General features: G+C 52.5%; 8 protein-coding genes across 8 annotated transcripts; 5 read left to right on the top strand and 3 right to left on the bottom strand.

Moving 5' to 3' along the window:
- Positions 1-411: 411 nt before the first annotated feature.
- Positions 412-1,588, top strand: BJY04DRAFT_206414 (putative cinnamoyl-CoA reductase; the record flags this gene model as incomplete). Its single annotated transcript, XM_073713708.1, has 4 exons — positions 412-919; positions 966-1,013; positions 1,090-1,182; positions 1,236-1,588. 4 exons carry the CDS (start codon positions 412-414, stop codon positions 1,586-1,588), a joined length of 1,002 nt encoding a protein of 333 aa, XP_073573311.1.
- A 114-nt stretch (positions 1,589-1,702) lies between these two features.
- On the bottom strand, positions 1,703-4,171 carry BJY04DRAFT_26343 (uncharacterized protein). Its single transcript, XM_073720036.1, has 5 exons — positions 3,230-4,171; positions 2,882-3,183; positions 2,719-2,834; positions 1,951-2,672; positions 1,703-1,885 (listed from the first exon to the last, which is right to left on the bottom strand). The coding sequence occupies exons 1-5, from the start codon at positions 3,717-3,719 to the stop codon at positions 1,818-1,820; spliced, it is 1,698 nt and encodes a 565-aa protein (XP_073573310.1). The 5' UTR covers positions 3,720-4,171; the 3' UTR covers positions 1,703-1,817.
- An 869-nt stretch (positions 4,172-5,040) lies between these two features.
- BJY04DRAFT_216317 (uncharacterized protein) lies at positions 5,041-6,292 on the top strand (the record flags this gene model as incomplete). The annotated part of the gene is made up of 2 exons (XM_073715711.1): positions 5,041-5,084; positions 5,239-6,292. 2 exons carry the CDS (start codon positions 5,041-5,043, stop codon positions 6,290-6,292), a joined length of 1,098 nt encoding a protein of 365 aa, XP_073573309.1.
- An 883-nt stretch (positions 6,293-7,175) lies between these two features.
- Positions 7,176-7,712, top strand: BJY04DRAFT_216316 (uncharacterized protein; the record flags this gene model as incomplete). Its single annotated transcript, XM_073715710.1, has 1 exon — positions 7,176-7,712. The coding sequence occupies one exon, from the start codon at positions 7,176-7,178 to the stop codon at positions 7,710-7,712; it is 537 nt and encodes a 178-aa protein (XP_073573308.1).
- Positions 7,587-9,480, bottom strand: BJY04DRAFT_184768 (putative MFS transporter). Its single transcript, XM_073710671.1, has 6 exons — positions 9,164-9,480; positions 8,526-9,094; positions 8,288-8,480; positions 8,171-8,243; positions 8,074-8,128; positions 7,587-8,028 (listed from the first exon to the last, which is right to left on the bottom strand). Exons 1-6 carry the CDS (start codon positions 9,358-9,360, stop codon positions 7,859-7,861), a joined length of 1,257 nt encoding a protein of 418 aa, XP_073573307.1. The 5' UTR covers positions 9,361-9,480; the 3' UTR covers positions 7,587-7,858.
- A 673-nt stretch (positions 9,481-10,153) lies between these two features.
- BJY04DRAFT_184764 (putative proline permease) lies at positions 10,154-12,107 on the top strand. The gene is made up of 2 exons (XM_073710670.1): positions 10,154-10,709; positions 10,754-12,107. Exons 1-2 carry the CDS (start codon positions 10,378-10,380, stop codon positions 12,057-12,059), a joined length of 1,638 nt encoding a protein of 545 aa, XP_073573306.1. The 5' UTR covers positions 10,154-10,377; the 3' UTR covers positions 12,060-12,107.
- A 29-nt stretch (positions 12,108-12,136) lies between these two features.
- Positions 12,137-13,844, bottom strand: BJY04DRAFT_184763 (uncharacterized protein). Its single transcript, XM_073710669.1, has one exon. It carries the CDS (start codon positions 13,256-13,258, stop codon positions 12,416-12,418), a length of 843 nt encoding a protein of 280 aa, XP_073573305.1. The 5' UTR covers positions 13,259-13,844; the 3' UTR covers positions 12,137-12,415.
- Positions 13,845-18,727: 4,883 nt separating this feature from the next.
- amdX (putative C2H2 transcription factor (AmdX)) lies at positions 18,728-22,303 on the top strand (the record flags this gene model as incomplete). Its single annotated transcript, XM_073715709.1, has 3 exons — positions 18,728-18,773; positions 18,824-22,165; positions 22,215-22,303. The coding sequence occupies 3 exons, from the start codon at positions 18,728-18,730 to the stop codon at positions 22,301-22,303; spliced, it is 3,477 nt and encodes a 1,158-aa protein (XP_073573304.1).
- Positions 22,304-22,862: the final 559 nt, after the last annotated feature.

Raw genomic sequence — 22,862 nt, 5'->3', positions numbered from 1 at the left:
GACAACATCTGAAATCATCAATTCAGCTATCCTTAAAACTGAAGCCGAATATTGGCTCCTCGCCGGAGAGCGCTCGATGGAGAAGCGCGGCTTTCCGATCTCACTTAAGGCAGGCAGCTTCGGACTCCAGTGGATTGCTCACCCGCAGCTGCGCTTATTCTTGATTCCAAATCATCAGCACCGGTGACACTGTGGGCTTGAGAGGGTTCCACTGCTCTGAAGCACCCGCACCTTTCAAGTTCATGAAGTGGTGGCAGAGCCCTTTCTCTATGCCTATAAAATGCCTTGACACTCCACCGTGGTCTATCCGATCATCACAACCAAGTCCTCGGGGGCCACTATCTTCCGCTTCATTTCCTTTTTGTATCTCTAATCCCTCTCAACAGGCATACAGCCACAGTGGCCCCTGCAATGTCCAACAACCGCCTCATAGTCGTCGTAGGAGCCACAGGCCTGCAAGGCCGCGGCGTCGTCACGCAACTCCTCGCCGACAACTCAGCCACCTGGACAGTCCGCGCACTCACGCGAAACACCCACTCAGCCAGATCCAAAGACCTCCTCTCCCAGCTCCAAACCAGCGACAACCGCCTCTCTCTCGCCGAAGCTCACGTGCATGATCCCGCCAGCCTGGACGCCGCGTTTGCCGGCGCGCACGGGGTCTTCGGCATGACGACCAACCAGAAAGAGCCCGGGACGCTTCTCCTGACCGAGGAAGACGTCAAGCACGAGATTGAGGCGGGGCAGAACATGGTCGATGCGGTTGTGCGGAATCGGGTGGCGCATTTTGTGTTCAGTAGCTTGCCGGACGTTATCAAGGGGAGTGGGGGCAAGTTCACGGGTGCGCTTAACATGAATAATAAAGTTGAGATTGAGCGGATCGCGCGCAGGGAGGTCGATGGCTTTACGGCGGTTGTCCCAGGTTGGGGAGGAGAACTCGTTTTATAGTTCTGAGCTGACTTGAACAGGTAACTTCTTCAGTAACCTGTCCTGGCCTATGTATACCCGGGCTCAGCGTGGGTTTTCCTTGACTTCCACTTTCAATTAACGGGTCTTATCTTGCGTCGCGGCTAATAACCTGTGTCTAACTAGCGGACGGCTCGGTGCGATTCTGCGACCCCATAGGCGCAGACAAGGAGACGCAGTGGCTTGACGGGGAACGCGATATCGGAGCCTTCGTTGCCAGTAGGTCCCTATCCGGCCCAGCGCAGCATGAAAAAGGAGCTGACACATGCTAGGGATCTTCGCTCTTGGTGTCGAGAAGACTAAGAACAAGAGCTACATTGCTGGCGGCAAGCTGCTGTCCGTCAACGAGATGATAGAGACATTCACTCGCGTCACGGGAAGAAAGGCATACTATGATCCGATCACGTATGAGCAGTTTGCGGACCAGGCTGCTGCCGTGATGGGGCCGGCATTCCGGAACTGCGTGCTCGAGATGAAACAGTGGGCGGGCGAGACGCCGGCCGGGAAGATCAACTATGGGTGTAGCAATCCGGAGGAGGACATCTCTGCTGAGTTGGGCGTTGCTGTTACGGGGTTGGAGGAGTGGATCTGCAGTACTGGCTTCGTTGGCCCTGAACTTGCCTAGCTAGACTGGCGGGTGACGGTGTACCAACTCGGCTATATAGATTTGTTTCTAGTTGTGTGCTATGCGTTGTGCTCGTTTATTTAGCTATTAAGAGAATGATTCGTCAACGGTCAATCGCAAACCGCCTGATGTAGAGCTCATCATGGTCATTTATGGCTAAACCCTCCTGGGCCGCAGGGCACAGGCACATCGATGGCACTCATAGGCTCTAGACGGTTGCAATATCTTCCTAGATCTTCTTGCTATTTGTGGCAATAGCCCCTGTGCTAACACTCGGTTTAGGCGCAATATACGTATCTAGAGATATTCAGGGTCAGAACCGCTCATCACCAACGGATGTTCATAGAACGGGGATAACTCACAAGCACCCTTCGTCAACACCTCATTCCAAAGATCCTCCTCAGCCTTCCTCTCGGTAGCCTGCTCTGTGTAAAAGAACCCCTCTAGGACTTTTCGCGCATCACCCCATTCCTCTAGCCCAAGTTCGGACGTCACCCTCCGTAGATGGTTCACAAACCACCGGTGAGTGGCATATCCCTGCGACGCTAGACCGCCAATAAACATCATCCAAAAGAGTAAATCTGCAGCAGAAGTTGTAAGATGGGCCAGAGAAATCTCAAGACTCTGCTTCAACGCTTCGACCATATACTGCATGAATGGAAACCGCTGGAAGTGCCAGATCCGGAGATTCACGTATATGAGCAAGGAAAGCCGAAGCGGCTCGTGGATGTCTTCTGCCGACGGGTAATACCGATGTCTGAGCGAGAGAAGCTCGTGCTCAAAGACTAGAAAGAGGTCGTTGTCTGTTTCCATTACGACGGATGGGCGGAGTTGTGCGATTTCGTAGTACAGGATTAGGCGGCGGAAGACACTGAGGAAGGTCTGCATGGTTTGGTCGAGGGACGAATACCAGGCTGAGGAGGCAGAGAACGAGGCTCCCAGGGAGGACAGGTGTTGTGGGATATCAAGATTGCCGTTTGTTGTTTGGAAGATTGCGGAGTCTTGGAGGATTTCGCTGCGCCAGCGCGCTGAGATAGGGAATGTCGGTCGGGCGTTGTTCAGCGCAGCGCTTTTGACGTCGCTCCTGTACCATGTTAGGATGAGCGAAGTTCAAGCTGTGTACTCCATACTGGTAGATCTTGGACAGGGTCATATGGTCTAGATTGTCTAGTCCGCCCATCAAGTGAATTAGTCTCTTGAGTCCTTTCATATGCGCCTCAAGGGCTTCAAAGTTCGCATCAACCGCCTGAGCGGGTATTAGCAGGTATAAGCCTTGTTGGGAAGTGCGCATACCTCAATTGCTACAAGTGAAGCGACAACAAGAGTAGTTGACTCTGCTACAGCCTTCAGCGGATCCTGCATGATATCATTCAGATTCTTCAGTGTGCTCCCACGGAGTTGAAGAGAATCGCGCATGGACCTCTGGATCGTCCGCATGGAAATGCCACTCCTTGACTCCAGTGTTGCTTGGTGTCCTGCTGTCAAGAAAAGGAGTGCCTGGAGCAGAGCCGGCTGAGTGATAGCCTTTTGCCACCACCAAATACTCATCCGGGTAGCGTCAAGCGGATAGCAAGCTGCTATTGTATGGATCCTGACTTCGTGGGTTTAATTCTGTCTGCTAACAACACAGGGTATACGTACAGTGATGAAAGTACAGATTCATAGAATCCGACATGGTCACTGCCGATGACGAAAACGGATCCACGTAGCCCTGGCTGAGATATGCTTTGAGAGACCACATTTCAGATCTCAAGGTGTCTGCTGTCGCGGGGGTGGGGTCGTCTTCGGCGGATTCATCATTCAGCGATGCGTTGCCGATCCGTAGGCGGTTGATCGGTGCTCCTACGGGCGTTTTCAGCCTCTGAATCGCGGCTTGCTTCTTCTTCCGGTTGTAGTTCTTTAAAAGAAATGCTTGTTTCTGTTTTCGCAGGGTTGTGTTCTGCGCATGGTCTTCCTGGGCGTCGATGAATAGAAATGTCGTCGGCTTGTTCGCGCTGGAACTCTTGCTTCGGTCCGGTAGGCTCGCCACGAGTCTCGGAGATTGAGAGGATCGGGAGGACGGTGCTGACTTGGGCGAATGGCTAGAGCGCGAAGAGTCCGAAGTCGTTGAAGATCTTGAAGGATACGGCATGGTTGCTAGCTACAGGCGAGTGGTCGCGAACAAAGGGTGTGGGAAGTCTCGGTCTCAAATGAGGCTGCAGTCGCCCAGGTGCTGAAAGCTACCACATCCTCTCACTTTAAGGTGACAGCTTATCTCCCACCCTCCATCTCCCAGCGAGGCAACCGCCGACTTCGCGATATCACCATTTTGTGGCACGCTAAAGACCTGCGGGAGCAGTTGACCACTCACATCGAGCCGGTTGAAACAGACAGCAAGCCACACTGCTGACCGAGCGCTAGCCTGCATTTTGCTTACCGAGACTGAATGTAGCGAGAAGACGCCTTCAAAGAGAGCCGAGTATCAATTCCAAGCTTTCCGACATAAGACGCGCAGTGACTGGCTGATAACCAAGCATTCGGAGTCTATGCACAAGTCAACAACGGTCAATAATGGGTAAAACAAACATAATCGGCAGAGATCTCAGTTCTGCGGACCCACAAGCTGGAAAATTGTCCCGATCCCCACCCACGCCCTGTTGTTGTTGATTCTCACCCAAGCTTCGGTTCCAAGTGCCCCAAGCACAGTCTGGCAGTTCGCTTCACAGGTTCAGGCGTTTCCTCCACCAATCACCGGTGGCAGTAGAGTCTGACACGGGCCGGATGCCGTGGAGGGTCCTTTTGGCTCACGCCTATCATTCTCGTTTATGTAGTGACAATATGAAGCATACGATTATTGAGCAGCGAAGTGGTAGCATGGAAGGGGAGGCGGAGCGGACAATATGGCGATGAGCCCGAAATAGCTCATTATCCCGGGCTCTTCCGACTCTGTTCGTCGCTTGATTCGTGAATTGAGCTCGAAAAGGTGCTTTCAGGCAACTTGAGTAGGTGATCGGAACCGGGTCGGTTCGTTCGCATGGTAGTGGTGAGGTCCAGGATCATCGCCCAGTGTTGCATGATTGCCTTCGTCGCGAGGCTCGAACCAGCAAGCTGCTAAAAAAATATCGACCACGGACTGAAAGAGGGGAGTATGCTCTTCTACTTAAATGCCTGTCTTTTCCTTGGTGACCAAGAAATCGAAGAAAAGGGTCTGTTGATGGGCGAACAAAAGAGGTGCAGAAGAGACGGAACCTAAAGCGGATTAGCGCTGTCTTTGAAGAATCTGACCAATAACAAGCAGATATCATCCATCCCAAAGCAGTTTAGCTCGTATATCGCAGAAAGCGATGTTGAAGGTCAACAAAGTGCAGTTGAGTAAGGTGTTGGTCATGCACGATGGAGACAGTTTACACCTACTTTACTTCTGTGCAGTAACAGTGTCGAGAGTGGGTGTGTCTATCAGAACTCACTCCAAGATGAGATCACCTGACTCACCCGGTACCCCTCCTAAAGCGGCAACGTGCGGATAGAACCTTGGAACAACGTTGGCCATATACTTGACGATATACTACAATCCTTAAGAAAATGCTAAAGTCCTACCTCGACATTGTCAAAGAATGCGACAAGTACCTCTCCAATATCCTACACTCTAATCCCTAGCTGACAGCTCACAGTTTCCCCTACTACGCCACTGACCCAGAACACTACACCTCCTTCCTGCAGAACTACTACGCATTCAAGATCTCCACCAACCCAAGTACACTAGGACACGTTCCAAAATCTCTCGTCCAGGAATTCAACTATGAAAACTCACCCTGGATCATCAACCACGACAGCCAAGAGCTCATCCTCACACTCACCCATCCCACCACCAACCCCACCAACACAATCAACAAAAATGAACATCCCAAAACCCCACCCCTACAACCAGAGTCCACCTCAGACTCAAACAAACTCACAACCCTCCTCTCCACCTCCCTCCTCCACCTCTCCCAAACCTCCACCCACCCCCTCCTAACAACCCTCAAGCACACCTGGCGCAACGAATCCTTCCCCATCACGTCCCCCACCGGAATACCCCTCCTAACCATCGAGCGCAGCGCCACCGCCCTCTTCGGCCTCCTAACAACAGGCGTGCAACTCCTCTGCTATGTCTCCTCTCCCAATTCCACCCCCAACGACCTAAAACTCTGGATCGGGCGCCGATCCCACTCAAAGCAGACATACCCCGGCATGCTCGACACAACAGCCGCAGGCGGGCTGGAGGCTGGTCTCGCGCCATTAGAGGGTATTGTTCGGGAAGCTGTAGAGGAGGCGTCACTCCCTGAGACTCTAGTTCGAAACAGGATTAAGAATGTGGGCGTGTTGAGTTATTATCATGTTACGGAGCCTGGACCAGATTCAGCTTTGGATGGGGTGGGGCTGCTGCAGCCGGAGAGGGAGGTTGTTTATGAGATGGAGCTTGACTCTCGGTCTCGATCTAGGTCTGGGAGTCAGGGTGGAACTGGGACTGGGGTTGTGCCTGTTCCTGGGGACAGTGAGGTGGAGGAGTTTTATCTTTGGGGGGTGGAGGAGGTGAAGAGGGCGTTGGGGAGGGGGGAGTTTAAGTTGAACAGTGCGGTTGTGGTTGTTGATTTTTTGCTGAGGCATGGGGTTGATATGGGGTTGGATGGGGAGGGGGAGTATGAAGAGATTGTGAGGAGGTTGCATAGACGGTTGGATGTTTGATTCTGGACATGTTCTTTGTTGTTGATACTACCTGGAGAATCTGGCTTGTAGTGCAGTGGGGGGGGGCCGATCGAGGAAGTAGAAATGTGATAGAGGCTGGATGCGACTGCAAGTCTCGTATTGAGCTGCGGCTTCAGCCTATGAGTCAGTTGATCGACGGTGAAGAAGACCTAATAATAGACAGAAAGGAAGCTCTTGTTTTTCTGAATAGTAGAAGGCATCTGGCATATCCATCAGGCTTCAATAACCCCCGGCCACCCACACAACCGCCCAAAACATAACCATTCAACTCCCTCTCCTCCCTCCACGCCAGAGCCAAAACCACCCATGATTCCTTTCTCAGGCAAACCCTCAAAGAACCCTGCACCCCACAAACACGACCCCAGCACCAATACCCACCCTACTAAGCCCGAGCTCCAGAACCACGCCAGAGAAAGAGTCAAGATCGTCATCGCCATGCATCCGAGCTCACGCTCCAAGGATCCTGCAAGCATGGCGCAGTGCTAGCACTGGGTAGGTCTTAGACATTGGGGAAAGAATACGAGCTATGCATCTTGGCGAACTAGGCGGACGCCATATCCGGCCTCGTGGGTTTCGTTCTGAGGGTGGAACACGAGGGTCGTCGATTTGGGGCGCTGTCTTTGGGTTTCGAGCGAGATGTAGTTATGTTATGTTCAACCCAAGACGATCATGATCATCGCTCAGTCGGTGAGTCGGCACCTCTTGGGCTGATGCTGATGCTGATGCATATAAAGGCTCAGGAAACCCCCAGGGTGCAGATTTGGGAAATCAAGCAACGCAAAGGTATCTAATACCTTATTCAATATTTTACCTAGAACACTCGCTCAGAACCTTCATTCTTAATCTCAATCTCAATCTCAAGATGAAACTCTCTATTATCTCCGCTCTCGCAACCCTAACAGCCCTCGCGGCCTCCACCCCCCTCTCGCCCCGCCAAACCACAATCCTCTACCCCTACCGCACCTACCGCTACTGGATAAACAGCGGATCCGTAAAAGAAGACCCGCAAGACCAGCTCCTCGTCGTGAAAGACCGCAGTCCGTCTAACGAGTCCTCAACATTGACAACCTTCTGGATACCTCCCGAGTACGCCGGGCGCACATGCAAGCTTGTGATCGACCTGTGGGATCGCGACCATAGTACCGGGACGCAGACGGTTGATGTGTTCACGTCTGTTGCGCCGGGGCGGAGGGATAATAATATTGGGAGGGTTTATCTGCCGAAGCCGGGGAGGGGGGAGTGGGTTAGTAGGTTTGGGTGGAGCGAGGAGTTTGAGTGTCCGGTTGGCGGGGAGGGGGAGGGGGAGGGGTTGATTGGGTTTGAGTTTGTGGGGGCTGGGGATGAGGTTGAGGTTCGGTGGGATATCGGGGTTACGGGGCCGTTGATTCATGTTTTGTGAGATTGTTTTGATCTATATTGAACTGGGGGTGGGATACAGGATTGGGGGAATGGGGAACTCGGTGTCTTGTTATGTACAAGGTCCTTTATTTGATCGTGGCTCGCTTTGCTGTTTTGGCCTTTGTGGTATTCATCAACTCGGTAGGCTTAATCATGATGCAGACGAGGCTTTGGTATGATCAACCAAGAAACTCCTGTCGCTCCGAGTAGTCCCACGAGCATAGGCTGAAGGACCTTAACGCCTGATTGAGCAGCCATCACACCGGTGACGGCAGGAAAGACTGCGCCTCCGATTTGACCGAGGAGGAATATAATAGCTTCGCTGTCAGCTTAGCTTGGACGAAGAAGAACAGGTGACATACCGAGAGCTGATGAGCGAATCTCATCCGCGAAAAGCTTTGATGCAACGGAGATGCCCTATTCTGTTAGCAAAAGCTATGTAATGTGTGGAATACATACCGTAGCAAAGAACGGCCCAGAGAAGAACCCGAGAAGACTGATAGCTACGGCTTCGGTGATGATATCAGGTACGCTGACGAGATTAGCTGTGGTCGATCAACAGGGTAAGGAGCGTACAGCCAGAACACCAGTTCCAATCCCACACAGAGCACAGCGTAGAGAAAGACCATTCTCCGCTCTCCAAAGCGATGAGTCGGCTCTGCAAGAAGCAATCTTCCCAGAAAGCCCCCGCCATAGAAACCTGCAGGGACGTATCCCATTTTGTCCAGGTCTCCATCTCGGACGTCAACCAGGTACTCGACAATCCAGCCTAGAACAGTGAGTAACTTCACAAAACCGTAAGCTAGAGACATACCACCAGCCGTGAACGCCGCGCCCAGGAAGAAGAAGAAATAAAGACTGACAAGCCACACCCCGGGCGTCGACAGCGTCTTCTGCATCTCCACCCTCGCGTCGCGTTGACGTGAGCTCGCCACGGTTCCGCTCACATCGCGCTCCTTCATAGTAATCCACTCCCGGAACGCGATACAAGCAATGACCAGGTTCAATATCCCCATTCCCAGTGGCGTAGTATAGAACAGCTGCCAATGCGAGGTGCTCCCCGAAGACGCAACAGCGGTCGCAACAAACGGCGCAACAAGGCACCCACCCATATACATCGCATGAATGAACCCCAACCAGCGATGCGCTCCTTTCACACTTGCAACAAAGTTATTCGCGTGAGTATCCTGGTACGCCTGGCCGAGGGCAGCAATGAAGAACGTCACTGCAAAGAGCGGGAAGGGCGAAGCCCATGGGCGTAAAGCCTGAGCAAGAACCTGCAGTACTGCACCGAGGAGAAGTAGAGCGCCAAGGTTGAAGTACTGACCCAAGTAGCTGTTTGTGAGAGCCGCAAAGAGCCAGCCACAGAAGGTTGTTCCGTATCTGGAGTGGTGGGTTAGCTTGGCTGCAAACTTGCAAGGTACCGGCGCCCCTTGCATGAAGCGGACTCACAGGATGGATATCATGTTCGTGTCGATGTCATATTCTTCTCGGATGTAAGGGATCAAGGCGCCTAGACTGCCGTCGTTGACACCCGCCACGAAGAATGTGAAGCCGGCGCTGATCATTTTGAGGAGCAGCAGGCGCGGGGCGGGAGGTTCGGGGGCGTCGATCTGAAGAGGCTCCATTTTGTTCTTCGGGGATTGCATTCACAGTTGCAAGTTGCAACAAAAGACATCTGCTCAATGGACGAGAGAAAGCTTGAATTGATAAAAGAGACGAAGCTTATAAATCCGGGGTTGCAGGTGCGGTGGAGAGCCCGATGGAGAGGAGACGCGATCGCCTAAAGTGGCAGGCCGGGCAGCTCGGACCGTGTCCCCGGAGAAAGGCCATCCTCATCATGGCAGTTCACTCAACTTCTGCTTTGAATGTCGCCGGTGCTGATTGAGAATAGTTGTACCGGCTAGACTATATATAAAGAGCCTCTTGCCCTCTAGAATGCAACCACGGTCACGTTCAACTGAATTTCTATCGCATTTGTTAAGGGAGATACCTCCACGAATATACAGAGGTTTGTGGCCGCAATCCACAGGCTATCATTCTCCATCTCTACCGATAGTTGTCGTTGGAAGAAAGAGTAATAACCAAGGCTTCCGTACTCTTGGTCCGGCGGGCGGCTCAAATATATATATCGGACTTCCGCCGATCACCACAGCGGTAGATATCAGGCAACTCTAGTTACACCACCTTGGCAAGGCTTCAAAGCTCCTATTACCAAATGAGTCTAACACCCATGACAGGTGACAATTGGTAATAAACCCCCGAAGGCGCATGGCAATGCGAGCAAAATGCGGGGAAAGCGTGGCTGGATCTCCGACACCACACGAAGCCAAGTGCTGGAAAGGGAAAGCTGGAGAGAAGCCGATGCTACATGGCCGACCCAACCTATCAGCGTGCAGTCTGGCTGATAACGGCGCTCTGAATTTTAACGAAATTATTGGAGGCGAATTATTGTTAAAGGTGATAAGCTATCAAGGTTATCACTTGGCGCCGCTAGTCATCGCCTTCTCCTCCCTTTTCGGGTAAGCCTGGTCGTCCATCCTGATATGAGTTCCTCCCTTATCGCTCTCAATGAGTACATAGCATCGTCCTTGACAGTGGTAGGGTTATAAGAAGACGGTGTACCTTTCTTTTGATCGTCATCATCATATCACATACTGCACATCATGGAGAAAAAACCTGCCATTGATGACAACCCGGTCAATACCGATGAGGGCTCCATGTCCCCATACGGCCAGACCAAGCGTGGGCTATCCTCTCGCCATGTCCAGCTGATGGCCATTGGAGGCTCTATCGGAACTGGTCTTTTTGTTGGAATCGGTTCATACTTGCGAGATTCTGGCCCGCTGTCTGTCGTTCTTGGATACCTACTGTATGGACTCACCTTCATCTGGCCTTGTTATCTGTGTGTCGGGGAGATGTGCGCATACTTGCCTATCCGTGGTTCCATCTTCGAGCTTGCTGCTCGCTATGTCGATCCCGCCTTTGCTTTCGCAATGTAAGTTCCTCACTCCCCATCTGCGATCTATACTGACCTGCCAGGGGCTGGGTATATTTCTACGCCGGCGTCATGTTAGTCTGTGTCGAATACTCCGCCGTCGCAACGATCATGCAATTCTGGACAACGGATGTCAACCCCGCGGTCTGGATCGCAATGGCCATGGTAGTCTGCATCATACTGAACATCGTTGCTGTCGAGTGGTATGGCGAGAGCGAATTCATCATGGCATCCACCAAAGTCCTCCTCATCATCGGCCTCATCCTGCTCACATTCATCACCATGCTCGGCGGAAACCCTAAGCACGACAGGTATGGATTCCGCCACTGGACTGACGGCGTCATGTACGAATTCTATACCGACGGTGACACCGGTCGATTCCTCGGTCTCGTCAATGTGATCATCTATGCTGGTTTCTCGCTGGCTGGCCCGGATCTTCCTGCCCTTGCAGCTGGAGAGATTCAGAACCCCCGGTATACCATCCCGCGCGTGGTGAAGATGATCTTCTGGCGCATCGTTGGCTTCTATGTTCTCGGAACCCTCGCCGTCAGCATTATCTGCGACTCTCACGACCCCACTCTGATCAGTGCCATTGACGACGGCGCTGCAGGCTCCGCTGCGTCGCCCTGGGTCATTGGTATCGAGAACCTCGGCATCACCGGTCTGCCAGATCTAATCAACGTCCTCATCCTTCTTTCCGGTTGGTCTTGCGGCAACGCATACGTGTACGGCAGCAGTCGTACGCTGTACTCCCTCGCCAAAGACGGCCAAGCCCCGAAGTTCCTCCTCAAGTGCACAAAGTCCGGCGTCCCGATTTACTGCGTTCTGGTCGTCTCAGTTATCACTTGCATCACCTTCATGGTCGCCGACAACTCCTCCGTCACGGTATTCTACTGGTTCATTGACCTGACGACCTGCGGGCTTGTCCTCACATACACCTGCATGGTGGTGGTCTTCCTCTTCTGGTACCGCGCCCTGAAAGCTCAAGGCATCGACCGCAAGGCATACCTCCCATGGGCGGCTCCATTGATGCCCTACTGGGCCATTCTGGCTCTCATCATTGGTTCTGCGGTTACCATCTTCAACGGATTCACTGTTTTCGCTCCCTGGAGCACGCAAGGATTTATAACATCGTATTTTGCCATTGGGTTCTTCATTGTCATGTTTGCTTTCTGGAAGATCTGGCACAAGACGTCTTTTGTTAAGCCTGCCGAGGCAGATCTTATCTCCGGCAAAGCCGAGATTGATGCGGAGTGTCGGATCTGGGAGGATGGTGGCTTTCAAGAGCGACGCAGGGCCGAGTTGGCGCAAATGCACTGGGCTCGGCGGTGGTGGGAGAAGATGTGGTAGTGGTATTCTGTATCATATTTATTCCATTCCAATATGATAGCATCATACAGTCATCTAGAACGCAAGTCACACTAGGTATTCGCATTTGCTCCCCCATCATCTACGTCCAGTGTAGCTCCTTCACCCAACTTGGACCCGCAGATAATCGACTTCTATCGCATCCATCTCACCCTCATCAAACCCCAGCTGTTTCAATGCCGATTGAACATTCCGTATCGACTTCTGGTCTACCTGCATCCTATACCTTTTGCGCTTGTGCGTATATATCGGATTCGCGCCTTTTTCCAGCAACAGTCGAATCAACGAGCCATCGCGTGCATTCGCTCCGAGCCTCATCATTCGAATCCTCTTGCCTCTCACTCCCGGCGGCAGTGCTTTTGCGTTCGGTTGCGCGCCGTACTCAAGCATGACTTTCGCCATCCCGGCATCAGACAAAGTGAGCGCGATTGCAGCATGGTCACCTCCAGTCCTCGATGGACTTTGTTCGGGTCCATCCCATGCTCAAGAAGTATTTCCATGGCACGCACCTTCTTCTCCCGGGCCCCATAATCCAGTATCAATGGCTTGAGCAGGCCGTGAGGCAGGTAGTCAGTGGTCATTTCCGGATCGAATCCCCCACGGCTCAACAGCCATTCCATCATCTCGAGCTGTTTCGAACCGACAGCGTAATGCAGGGCGAAGAATCGAAGCACACTTGGGTTTCGAGGACCGAACTGCAGGAGAATCTCGATCATATCGGTCTTGTCTGTGCTCGCCATAGAACACACGGCGCTTTGAATGTGCTGCTCCGCTCGCGGATCGCCCTTTGTCGCGCGAATCCACACCTGCAGAGCCTCCACCCGCCTATTCTCCGCCGCGGTCGTGAGTAATTGCAAGTACATGTGGCTCCTACTGGGGAGCCCATGTTTGATAAACACTTCGATGACATCGACGTTCCCCTCCCGCGTCGCGAGGCGTATAGGCTGCTCCACATTGAACCTGGAGTTCTTCACTTCCGGTCGATAACCCAGGTCAAGCAGCTTATCCACCGCCATTGCATCCCCGCGCCTAACTGCATCGTTCAACATCAACATCTCAAACGTCTCGTCCAGACTCTCATAGGTAGGTCGGTACCAACAGGAATCCGGCCGAGAATCCCCCTTCGTCCGCCCCCCCCACATGCTCAGGACAGAGCACCCAACCAAGATTGAACGAGCCATACGAGATCTCACCAATCAACCTCCCAATCAGCTCTTCTCGCTCACCAGCACAGAGATGCTTATTTCGGTCCAGCGCGAGCATCCCCTCCACCCAGATCGAAAGCGAGCATGGCTCTCTCGCATGCCTGTCGAGTTTACAGCGCAGATACCTAATCTTGAGTTCCCGCGGGCATCTGCGCCAGCGGCTGGTCTTCATGAGGTGGTAACGGTCGCTGCTGCCGACTCTGAAAACCTCTGTTTCGAGGCGGCGGTGCGGAATCACGAGGCTGTGGATCTCCGTGGCGAAGAGCTCTGGAGGACCAGGTTAGCTGTTTACCTTGTCTAGACTTGTTCATCTTTATGATGTAGAATGCAATGTTTTTACTGCTGACTGTCCTTGCACGGAGTACCTCGTTGAAGGGAAGGAGGTCGACCATCTCCCGGAGGATCAGGAGGAGGATCTCTACTGGGAGATGCATGGTCGGTTCAAGTCAGATTTTTGGCTAAGAGCTCGGTGCATAGGCAATTTCTTGAGAGTATGTTTGTATTACGTATATTCCTGCTCAAGTGAGTCACTTCGTTGACTCGAGGTTGAGCTCTCGAGGTAGTTGGGACGGCGCGGCGCTAGGTAGAAATGCCAAGCCTCGCACAGCCTTGCACGTTGCTTTTGGTGCTGCTCCAGTAGATAGGATCAGGTCCTCCTGGCTTGACTTCTTGGTTGTTGAGATACTGAGATGTCTCTTCCTGACGAGTGTGGTTGATGGTCCGTTCAAAGGGCTGAGTGTCTCTTCCAATGTCACGAAGTCCCATGTTAATGAGATACATGACAGGAGCAGCAGGGAGCAAGGAAGTTAAGCAGATCGTTGAGAAGAAGCACAGCTCCCTGAGGCGTCCATAAAAGACTTTCAAAGCTAACTCTGCTCGAGAATAATCTAACTCGATCGCACGCTATACAAAGGCCCAAACTACAAACAGCTGACCTTGCGACGTTTTGAATTGGCTCTTTGTTCACCTACCTAGGCTGCGTTGACTGTTCGGCTAGGTGTCGGCTAGGTACCATTTCCTATTTACCATTTAGATAGGTGGTGATTTCATATGTTTCTCTCCCCGTAGTCTCCAACCAGCTCAATAACCCTAACCTGTCAAACTCAACCTATGCCAGAACAACGGAAAGCATGGCCCTCGAAGGCTTATGGCGGGGTATGCGAATGCTGCTCGGTTTATGCCGCTCATCGGAGCGAAAGACAATCGTTTTCAGCGCTACATTCGATAGATCGAGAGACACTGATGCATGAAAGATAGCGCAGCAATGCAGCCCTTGCAAGCTCCTTGCCTCGAGTTATGAGATCAAATAGTATCTCCTCATGTCGGGAGTAAAGCCCTGGAGTAGCTGCATATGTGTAGGTGTGTACCTCAGGACTCGCACTTATATCAGATAAGTGATATAGGTATGTATGTCGGCAGTCAGATCTGCATGAGATAAGTATGTAGTGGTCGGATAAGTCCCGATTATGCACTGCGGTTGAGGATCAGAAGCGGTAGCTGTGGTACAGAAGCAATGGCATCATGCCATGCATGGAGGGAGTTTCGCTGCATGAGGGACTGTAGATCATCAGACAATGCAGTGTTCCCGCCACTGAAGGGTTACTCCGTAAATGTATAGCCGTGATGGAGAGGTGGTAGTATACTAGGCGTGTCCCTAAGGCACCAAGCGCTTAGCGGCGGTGCGCGGGATCACCGGTGCTTCTGGTCCACCGCGACTCCACCCACCACGACTTGCTGTGATAATCGTCATATCGCGCTTCAAGCTCGCGTTGAAGCTCTCGCTCCACTCTCACACTCTGACAGTGACATGTTTCATGCCAGTCTTTATCCGGACAGAGGTCTCCTTCTATTCGGGGTTAAGGTCGCCGAGGCGCCCGATTACAAATCTTGGCTGGCCAGGCCCTGAGACAAAGAGATTATCATTCTTCTGGATGGACTGTTGTGCCCACATGGGCTGCGGCGACACCTACAATCGCCGCTGTGAGTGGCTGGTCGTATGCATGTCACTCAGATGCGAGGCGCTAATCATGCACTGTGCAGAAAGAGGCAAGGATAATCCTGCGCGATTACACCAATCAAGGAGGAGATGATTGGGAGTCTCGGTGACGGTGTCTCTGCTGCAGTCGTTGACATTCCGTGTTTGAGACGCAGTATGGAATGTGAATCTTTCGAGAGATGCAACAAAGTCCCAAGTCTGATCACTACCGTGGAGAGAAATAGGCGTGTTTCTAGACCTGGTCCTCCAGCACGCTAGATTGATAAGGTCTCGTATAGATTGCACAGCATCAGTAGTTGGTCGTATCAGACTATACCTGCACCTCGCGACTCGCCCGGCGCTAAAGCTGCATCCTCCACTGCGCCTTCAAGAGGTGGCATTCACTGCATGTCCCGTTGGCTGACATGGTCGGAGAATTGTTGTGGAATACAACGGAGTAAGCCCGCTTTGCTATCTGCAGCGGGATCGACGGATGATGGCAGTAGTAGAAAAAGTGCTGCAAGTGCAGACTCCGCAGTGCATGCAGCCAGTGCCGGAGTTTCCCCGCCAGGAGCTTCCGAGTCCGTGCTGTGAGTCAGTGCAGTGGCAGAGTTGTTCTTTACTGGTGCTGATGGGATTTGCATGCATGCAGAGCCGAGACAAAGAAACGAAACAGGTCTGATAAGTCGGCGGTTTGCTGGTGAGCTGATGGAAACAGTGCGGAGGCGGAGTGTTTCGATCTTGACTCATTTAGGCTAAACAATAGAGTTAGCATCACCAACTTTATACTCGGTACTCTCGAGTCTCAGCTCTGTCAGTCCGCTGGCTCATATTGCACCTTCAAGTGCATACCCCGGGTTCGAAGATGAGTAACCCAGCAGGATGATGGATCACCCTGCTAGGATGATTTACCTCATCATCGGAACAAAGCCCGAATTTGCACGAGGATATCCGCCGATCTGGATTCTGGAGCCATGAGCTTTCAACGCATGTGCAGAATTAACCTCCATTCGACGTCATAGCGTGGGATGGTGCAGGAGATTTACAGGGCGGCCGCTGCTCTGATCAACACGAGGTACTCGTTGACTCGTTGAGCTCGTCCGCTGGGATAATAATGTGGCTTTCGGCGGCAGCAACAACAACGGGGATTGTCGCTGTTAAAGGGCCTTGGGCGGTTCTTGCTGGAGCTTGATTGTGCGGGGGAGGACATATTTTTGGAACAGGTCTCGGATGATCCAGCCTTTGCGGATTAATCTAATCGAGTCTGGGGTAACTCCTCTCAGCATTCTCTCAGGGGCTGACGATTCACGGTCGCTTTGACAGCTGTTCACCAGTGCTGACTGCTGACTGCTCAGAGGCTGAGTACTGTAGTGAGCAGTGAGTACTGAGCACAGGCTTTGGCAACGGAAGACAGCGATCCGGTGGACCGGTGGTATGTTTGAACAATTAATGTGCAGACATAACAAACCCTGGATGAGTGAGCTGTAACCGAGATGGATGATTGGCACAGGCAGGGAAGGCTCCACGAAAATCCCCCACAAGGAAGGCCCGTATTCGAAGGAATCGAAGCAGCTCACCCCAGACTGTCTCCACACTTTGTTCTGCTTTTTCCTGCTTGTTCAGTATTTTCACGCAAATTAAACTTTCATAAAGCCAAACCATGCGGCGCCAACCGCCACTCGAGCAACAGTGGCTCGTGGCCATCGACTCGGATTCTCGGACTTCTCAGGGACGGTCTTGCCAGCCAGCCAACAAGCGAGATGAAAATGGAGAACGGAGGCCGCCGTCATTGCAACCGTTGGGCTGGGAACGCATGGAAAAGGAAGGCGCGAAGCAATATCCACCATATTGGTCTAATTTACGTCAGGTCCCGTCGTCGCTTGAGTTGCTGCTTCTCCGTCAGGAACCAGCCTCGTCGATTGAAATTGAATCCTGGCGCACTGTCCTCGGAGTTTCACCCAATTCTGATGCCGGAAACGGGATGGCTCTGCGCTTGAGGAAAGTATATATTCTATAGCTGTGGTTGTTGGCTATGCAGCTTCTTTGAGTACTTTCTCAGGTCATTTCAGTTTTATATTCTCTCTCAAACATCGCTCCCCAGAATCCAGATCCAGATAACCTGGGCCAGGTGTGCTCGTCGTGGCTCGTGGTGGTGGTGCGCACTCCGGTGCGTGGCGTTTGGAAACTTCCAAATCCTGTCGGACTGGATTGAGTTCAAGCGGCAGCTGCGATTGGTCCACAGTGTAGCACAGACCCAAGTGCAGCTCCCCCGTGACTGCTAGGTGGGTCCAACTCTTGGCTCTGACCCAGTCCTGGCCAGTGCTCTCTCTCCACTGGCCCACTGCCACTGAGCCATTGGTTGCTGCTGCTTGGTTTATCCCGCGAGAGTCACCGGGGTAAATCGCCCTTTGATTTCAGTACTTTCCCTTTCACTTTCCTTGATGGACTGAGAAAGAAGAAAGGGAAAGGAAAGGAATGCAGTGCTGACACTAGTCAGTCAGGTAACTTCCACTGCAGGTAACAACAAGCATATCCTCATCCTCAACCTCATTCCTCGATGAACTTTCTCTCTCTTCCCTTCTCTTCTCTTCCCTTCTTCTTTCTCTCAGGAATCTCTCCTCGCCTAGTTCCTCTGTTTCAGCCAGCATTCTTTGTGTCGGCCGCATCGGCTCCGCTGCTTATCATCAATTGACTCCAATTCGCCCCAGTCGTATTGATACGCGCCCTGTTCCGGCCATCTCTCCGGCTTATCCATTGGCAGCATTTCCGCCCATCTTGGGTTAATCCCTCGCCTCTTCTTTCAGAGCTGTTCGCAGATACTCCAGAGCACCAGGATATAGCTTCTCGATTGTTATTTGATCGCTTTCCACAAGGTATGTTGGTTGTATCCATCAGTATCCTCTGGGTCCTGAAGCGCGGAAGGTTGACCACCCCCTGCTGACTACGCCAGTCCGAGGTTGAACTTCAGGAACGCCTCGCCACATCCCACTCGACCTCAACTATTTCTCCCTGTAATCATCGGCCTTCTCAATCAATCACTACATATTCTTCAGTTTCAAATACCCAGGACACTGTGCACAAACTGTATCACTGTCATCAATCACTGTCAGTCGCCCGCATTCCCCCTAGCTGCCTCCCGCTGCCTTGACCCACTGCCCAAGCTTCACTTCTCGCCACGATGAGCTCCCGTCCCGATCGCTTCCACTTGGTTTATTTGGGGTCTCCGCTAATATCTACCAGTAAACAACTTAGACACCAATGTTGCCTTGAATTCGCCTTTGCATTGCACCTCGAGCTCTACAAACCGCGAACAACTACCTCCAGTCGGTAGCATATAAACAACGGCATCCCCCGCCTATCTAGCCCTCTTTCGAACCAGCACATAAGCTGGGCCGCGCTTACTCTTCATATACCCAGATAGCATGTTAATAGGCCCGATGGTGGACCAACACCTGGGCACCAGCCCAAAGATGGAGGATCTCTCGAGCATTTCCGAGGTTCCTGGGGACATTAATGGTACGTGTCATGCGGATATCGCGCGAGTCCGTCGTGCTAACAGTCTCCAGTCTCAAAGGATTCGACGAAGAAAGACGCAACTGCCAATCCAGCCAATATACCTCCTCCCAAAACAGACAAACCCAGACCCCACGGCTGTACCACCTGCGGGCGGTCATTCGCTCGACTAGAACATCTCAAGCGCCATGAACGATCGCACACAAAGGAAAAGCCATTCGAGTGTCCGGATTGCGCCCGGTGCTTCGCTCGACGGGATTTGCTTCTTAGGCACCAGCAGAAACTACACATGACGACAACCCCATCATCAAGGCCGAGAAACGCACGGAGGGAAAGCACAGGGGCCGCGGGAGCCGGCGCCGCACCGAATCGTGTCCGTAAGAACTCCATAGCCAGCAACTCAAACAACATGCGCCCGCGAGCAAACACAATCAGTCACATCGACGGAGCTGCACTGGGGATTTCCACCCCGACTCCGGCACCAACAGCCGGTCACTCGAGCCATGCTTACCATCCAAGCCTCAGCTCTTCGGTGGGATCCTCAATCGACTATCGGGGGTTTTCTTCAACCCATCAGCCTCCCGTTGCCGGGCTGCCGAAACTAGAGACAAATGGGCTTCCGATGGATCTCACCGGAGGCCTACGAACGGCTCCCGTTTATGGCAGTTTTGAGTTCAATATCCCAGACTTCATCGGCCATGGCAGCACAATCAATCCCGCACAGCTCCACTTTGGGGGTTCCCCTCAACAGTATGGAGGTGAAGCGCCTCCTTCCCCTTATGGAACCCACCACATGCCTACAACCAGCGATGCGATGATGGAGGACGACTACCACTTCGATTGGATGCAAAGATTCGACCCAGCACTACCAATGGGTAAGAATAACGAGTCTGCAATCGACGAGTCATCACCTTCAGCCATGAGCACGGGAAGCCAGAGTGGAATCAGCGAGCCGTTGATGGACGGTGCCAACCAGTTCTCAATGCCCTCTGTGAGCTGGGGAACTCAGTTTCCACCTCTTCCGGTGACGTCCGCCAACCACTATGCCGAATATTCCTCAAGCTTTAACGATTTAGGCATCCCACCAGAAACCGTCTCTCCAAAGTCGTTGATGGCGCAAAACCCATTCGCTGAGGCGTATGCCACCCCTCCATCCATGACTTCGGTGGGCCAGCCGGTGCTGGGAGCACATTCGCAGAGCAGTATGTTTTCATCCTCTATGGCAACAAGCGGAGAACCTCCTAATCCTCTCAACCTACCTTTCGCGAATAGTGCCCTACAATCTCACCATGTCCCAGCCTCGACCGATACCTTTACAGACTCCACACGACGGGCTTTATTAGCCAGTATGGCGCAGCCCACTGCTTTCAATCATCGTAAATACTCTCAACCAGCCACCGGAATGATACAATGTCGCGATCTCTACTCCCGTTCTTCCTCCGTCCTTAATCCCGGCAGCCAACTGCCTAGCACCCCAGACATGCAGCGCTTTATTTCCGCGTACATCACCTATTTCCATCCCCACGTTCCTTTTCTCCATGTTCCTAGTCTTAACTTCCAAGCACCTGAATACACAAGCAACCTACGGACGCCCAGCGGCCATCTAAATCTCAGCTCCTCCGGCGTTGCTGGTGGTGGGGGCTGCCTGATCCTCTCCATGGCAGCCATTGGTTCATTGTATGAATTCGACACCGCTGCATCGAAAGATCTTTTCGAAGCCTCCAAGAAGATGATTCAACTCTATCTCGAGGAGCGTCGCAAAGCAGACATGTCAACGGCTGTGTCCCGAACCCCTAATTTGCGGGATAACTCCGTTCACAATACTCCCCTCTGGCTTGTGCAGGCCATGCTACTCAACGTTATCTATGGCCACACCTGCGGCGACAAGACTTCCGCTGACATTGCAAGCACTCACTGCGCAGCATTGGTGAGTCTTGCACGTGCAGCTGGGCTGACCCATCATATCGACGCCAAAGATCTTCCACAGGACTACCTCAACGCCGGCTCAGCAGGCAAGAGTGAGACGCATGAGAATGGTTCAAACGTTGACAGTTGGAGCCAGTCGTCCCCTGGCCAGCCGAAAGAAAGGAAAGATTGGCTAGACTGGAAAATTGTTGAGGAACGGAAGCGAACGCTATACGCCATCTTCACTGCTTCATGCTTCCTAGTCTCGGCATACAACCATGCACCTGCTCTGACAAACTCCGAGATCCGTGTTGACCTACCCTGTGAAGAAGATTTGTGGTCAGCAGAGTCTCCGCAGGCCTGGAAGAAACTAGGCGGTCATCTTGCCTCAAAGAAATCGGTTGCCTTCTCGTCTGCACTCACCACGCTTTTAACTGCCGGCAGGCGGGCCCAGGGGCCTGGCGTGAACTTCTCCGACGACTCCAAGAACACGGACCTCAGGCCAAGCACTTTCGGTTGCTTCGTTTTGATTCATGCCCTGCATAACTATATCTGGGAAACTCGTCAACGCCACATGGGCCGCCAATGGACCACACGTGAGACAGATGCCATGCGTGCCCATATTGAGCCTGCTCTCCGAGCCTGGCAGACCGCATGGACCACCAACCCAGTTCACAGCCTGGAACGACCCAACCCGTATGGAGCCGGTCCGCTTTCCGCCGACAGCATCCCGCTACTAGACCTCGCCTACGTTCGTCTCTATGTCGACCTTGGTCGATGCAAAGAGGCGTTCTGGCAGCGGGATTGGAACGCCATGGCGGATGAGCTTGCTCGGGGAACGGACATGGAGGGCGGTATAGACGGTATTCCATCGGATGTTCTGGATCCTTCCATCACCGAAGATCCAATTCAGCTAGATATGCGGCGTGACTCAATTGCCAGTTTAGGTGTGGGAGAACTAGCGATATCACAGACTTCAACACAAGACCAGCCAATGCAGAGCCTATTGGGTGTTTATCGACCAGGACAGACAAAACGCGAGAAGCTGCTACGCAGGGCCGCATGCTATGCCGCAGACTCATTCGCCATGTCGGACCAGCTAGGCAACACTTTCGCCGATTTCACCTGCCGAGAACTACCCCTTCAAAGCGCAATGTGCACGTTTGACTGCGCCGAAGTCCTAGCTGAATGGGTCACAACTGTTCAAGAACGTGTTGGACCTTATATCGGTGTCTTAGGCCGTGACAATATTGATCTCGTACAGGCAGCCGAAACCATGATTCTGGAGGATGAAGACTGCAAGCTTTTGGAAAAGACCAGGGATATTCTCGCAAGCATTGAACACAAAATGCAAAAGGATGTACAGAACGGTGGTACGGCGGCTAGCTTGAACGTCTTGCAACGGCTGTCTAGCGGTGCGGATGGAGGCTACGGCTGTCAGATTCTACTTGCTACAGCCAGCCTCCTTGATAGAGCTTCCGTTTGGCCAAGTGAGTTTATCTTTGTTAACATCATTACCCAGCACTAACCCAGTTCCAGTCATGAAGCTCATGGCTCGGTCACTAGAGTCACAGGCCATGCGGCTGAAGGAACGCGCGGAGCATTCAGCCATGGGGCCAACCCACTGATATTCTGCATCAGCCACGCGATCGAGTTCTAATCGCGATTAGCGGCGTGTTCACATCATTCGTAAACCTTCACCTACACTTGTGCATTACACCTCGAGGACCGATACCACAAACGGCCCTTTAAATTGGTTCCTACCATTCGCCCTCGATTTTCAGCATATCCGCGCCCACGACGTATTCTCACCCTCAACCTACCCCGACAACCACTTATATTCCTCACTAGTACGCATGGCAATCAAAATACACCAACCCTGGGGTTCCTTCGACATTGTCAATCCACTCCATTCCACTCCAACCTGTCATATTTACGAGATTGATTGATTTGTACCATTTCCCGGATATTTCTGTTATACAACGGTGTTACGTGATTTGAAATTTGCGCGATATGCCCCATGCCATGACACAACGGTTTCTTCGATTTCGCTGGCAGTGACGATCAACGACTTTGCATTGGTTCTACTTTCGAAATCGTCCATGTTTTCGTGCTATTTTCTCAGCTGTCTCTCAACCAGTACTTTGTTCTTCGCTTTGCATGACCGGCAAGATACCTGCCCGTGTT

This window comes from Aspergillus karnatakaensis (genome assembly GCF_047715665.1).
Source record: "Aspergillus karnatakaensis strain CBS 102800 unplaced genomic scaffold BJY04scaffold_14, whole genome shotgun sequence".
NCBI classification, from domain to species: Eukaryota; Fungi; Ascomycota; class Eurotiomycetes; order Eurotiales; family Aspergillaceae; genus Aspergillus; species Aspergillus karnatakaensis.
Note: the sequence above shows the minus strand (reverse complement) of the source record. Positions and strands in the feature narration are given on the sequence as shown.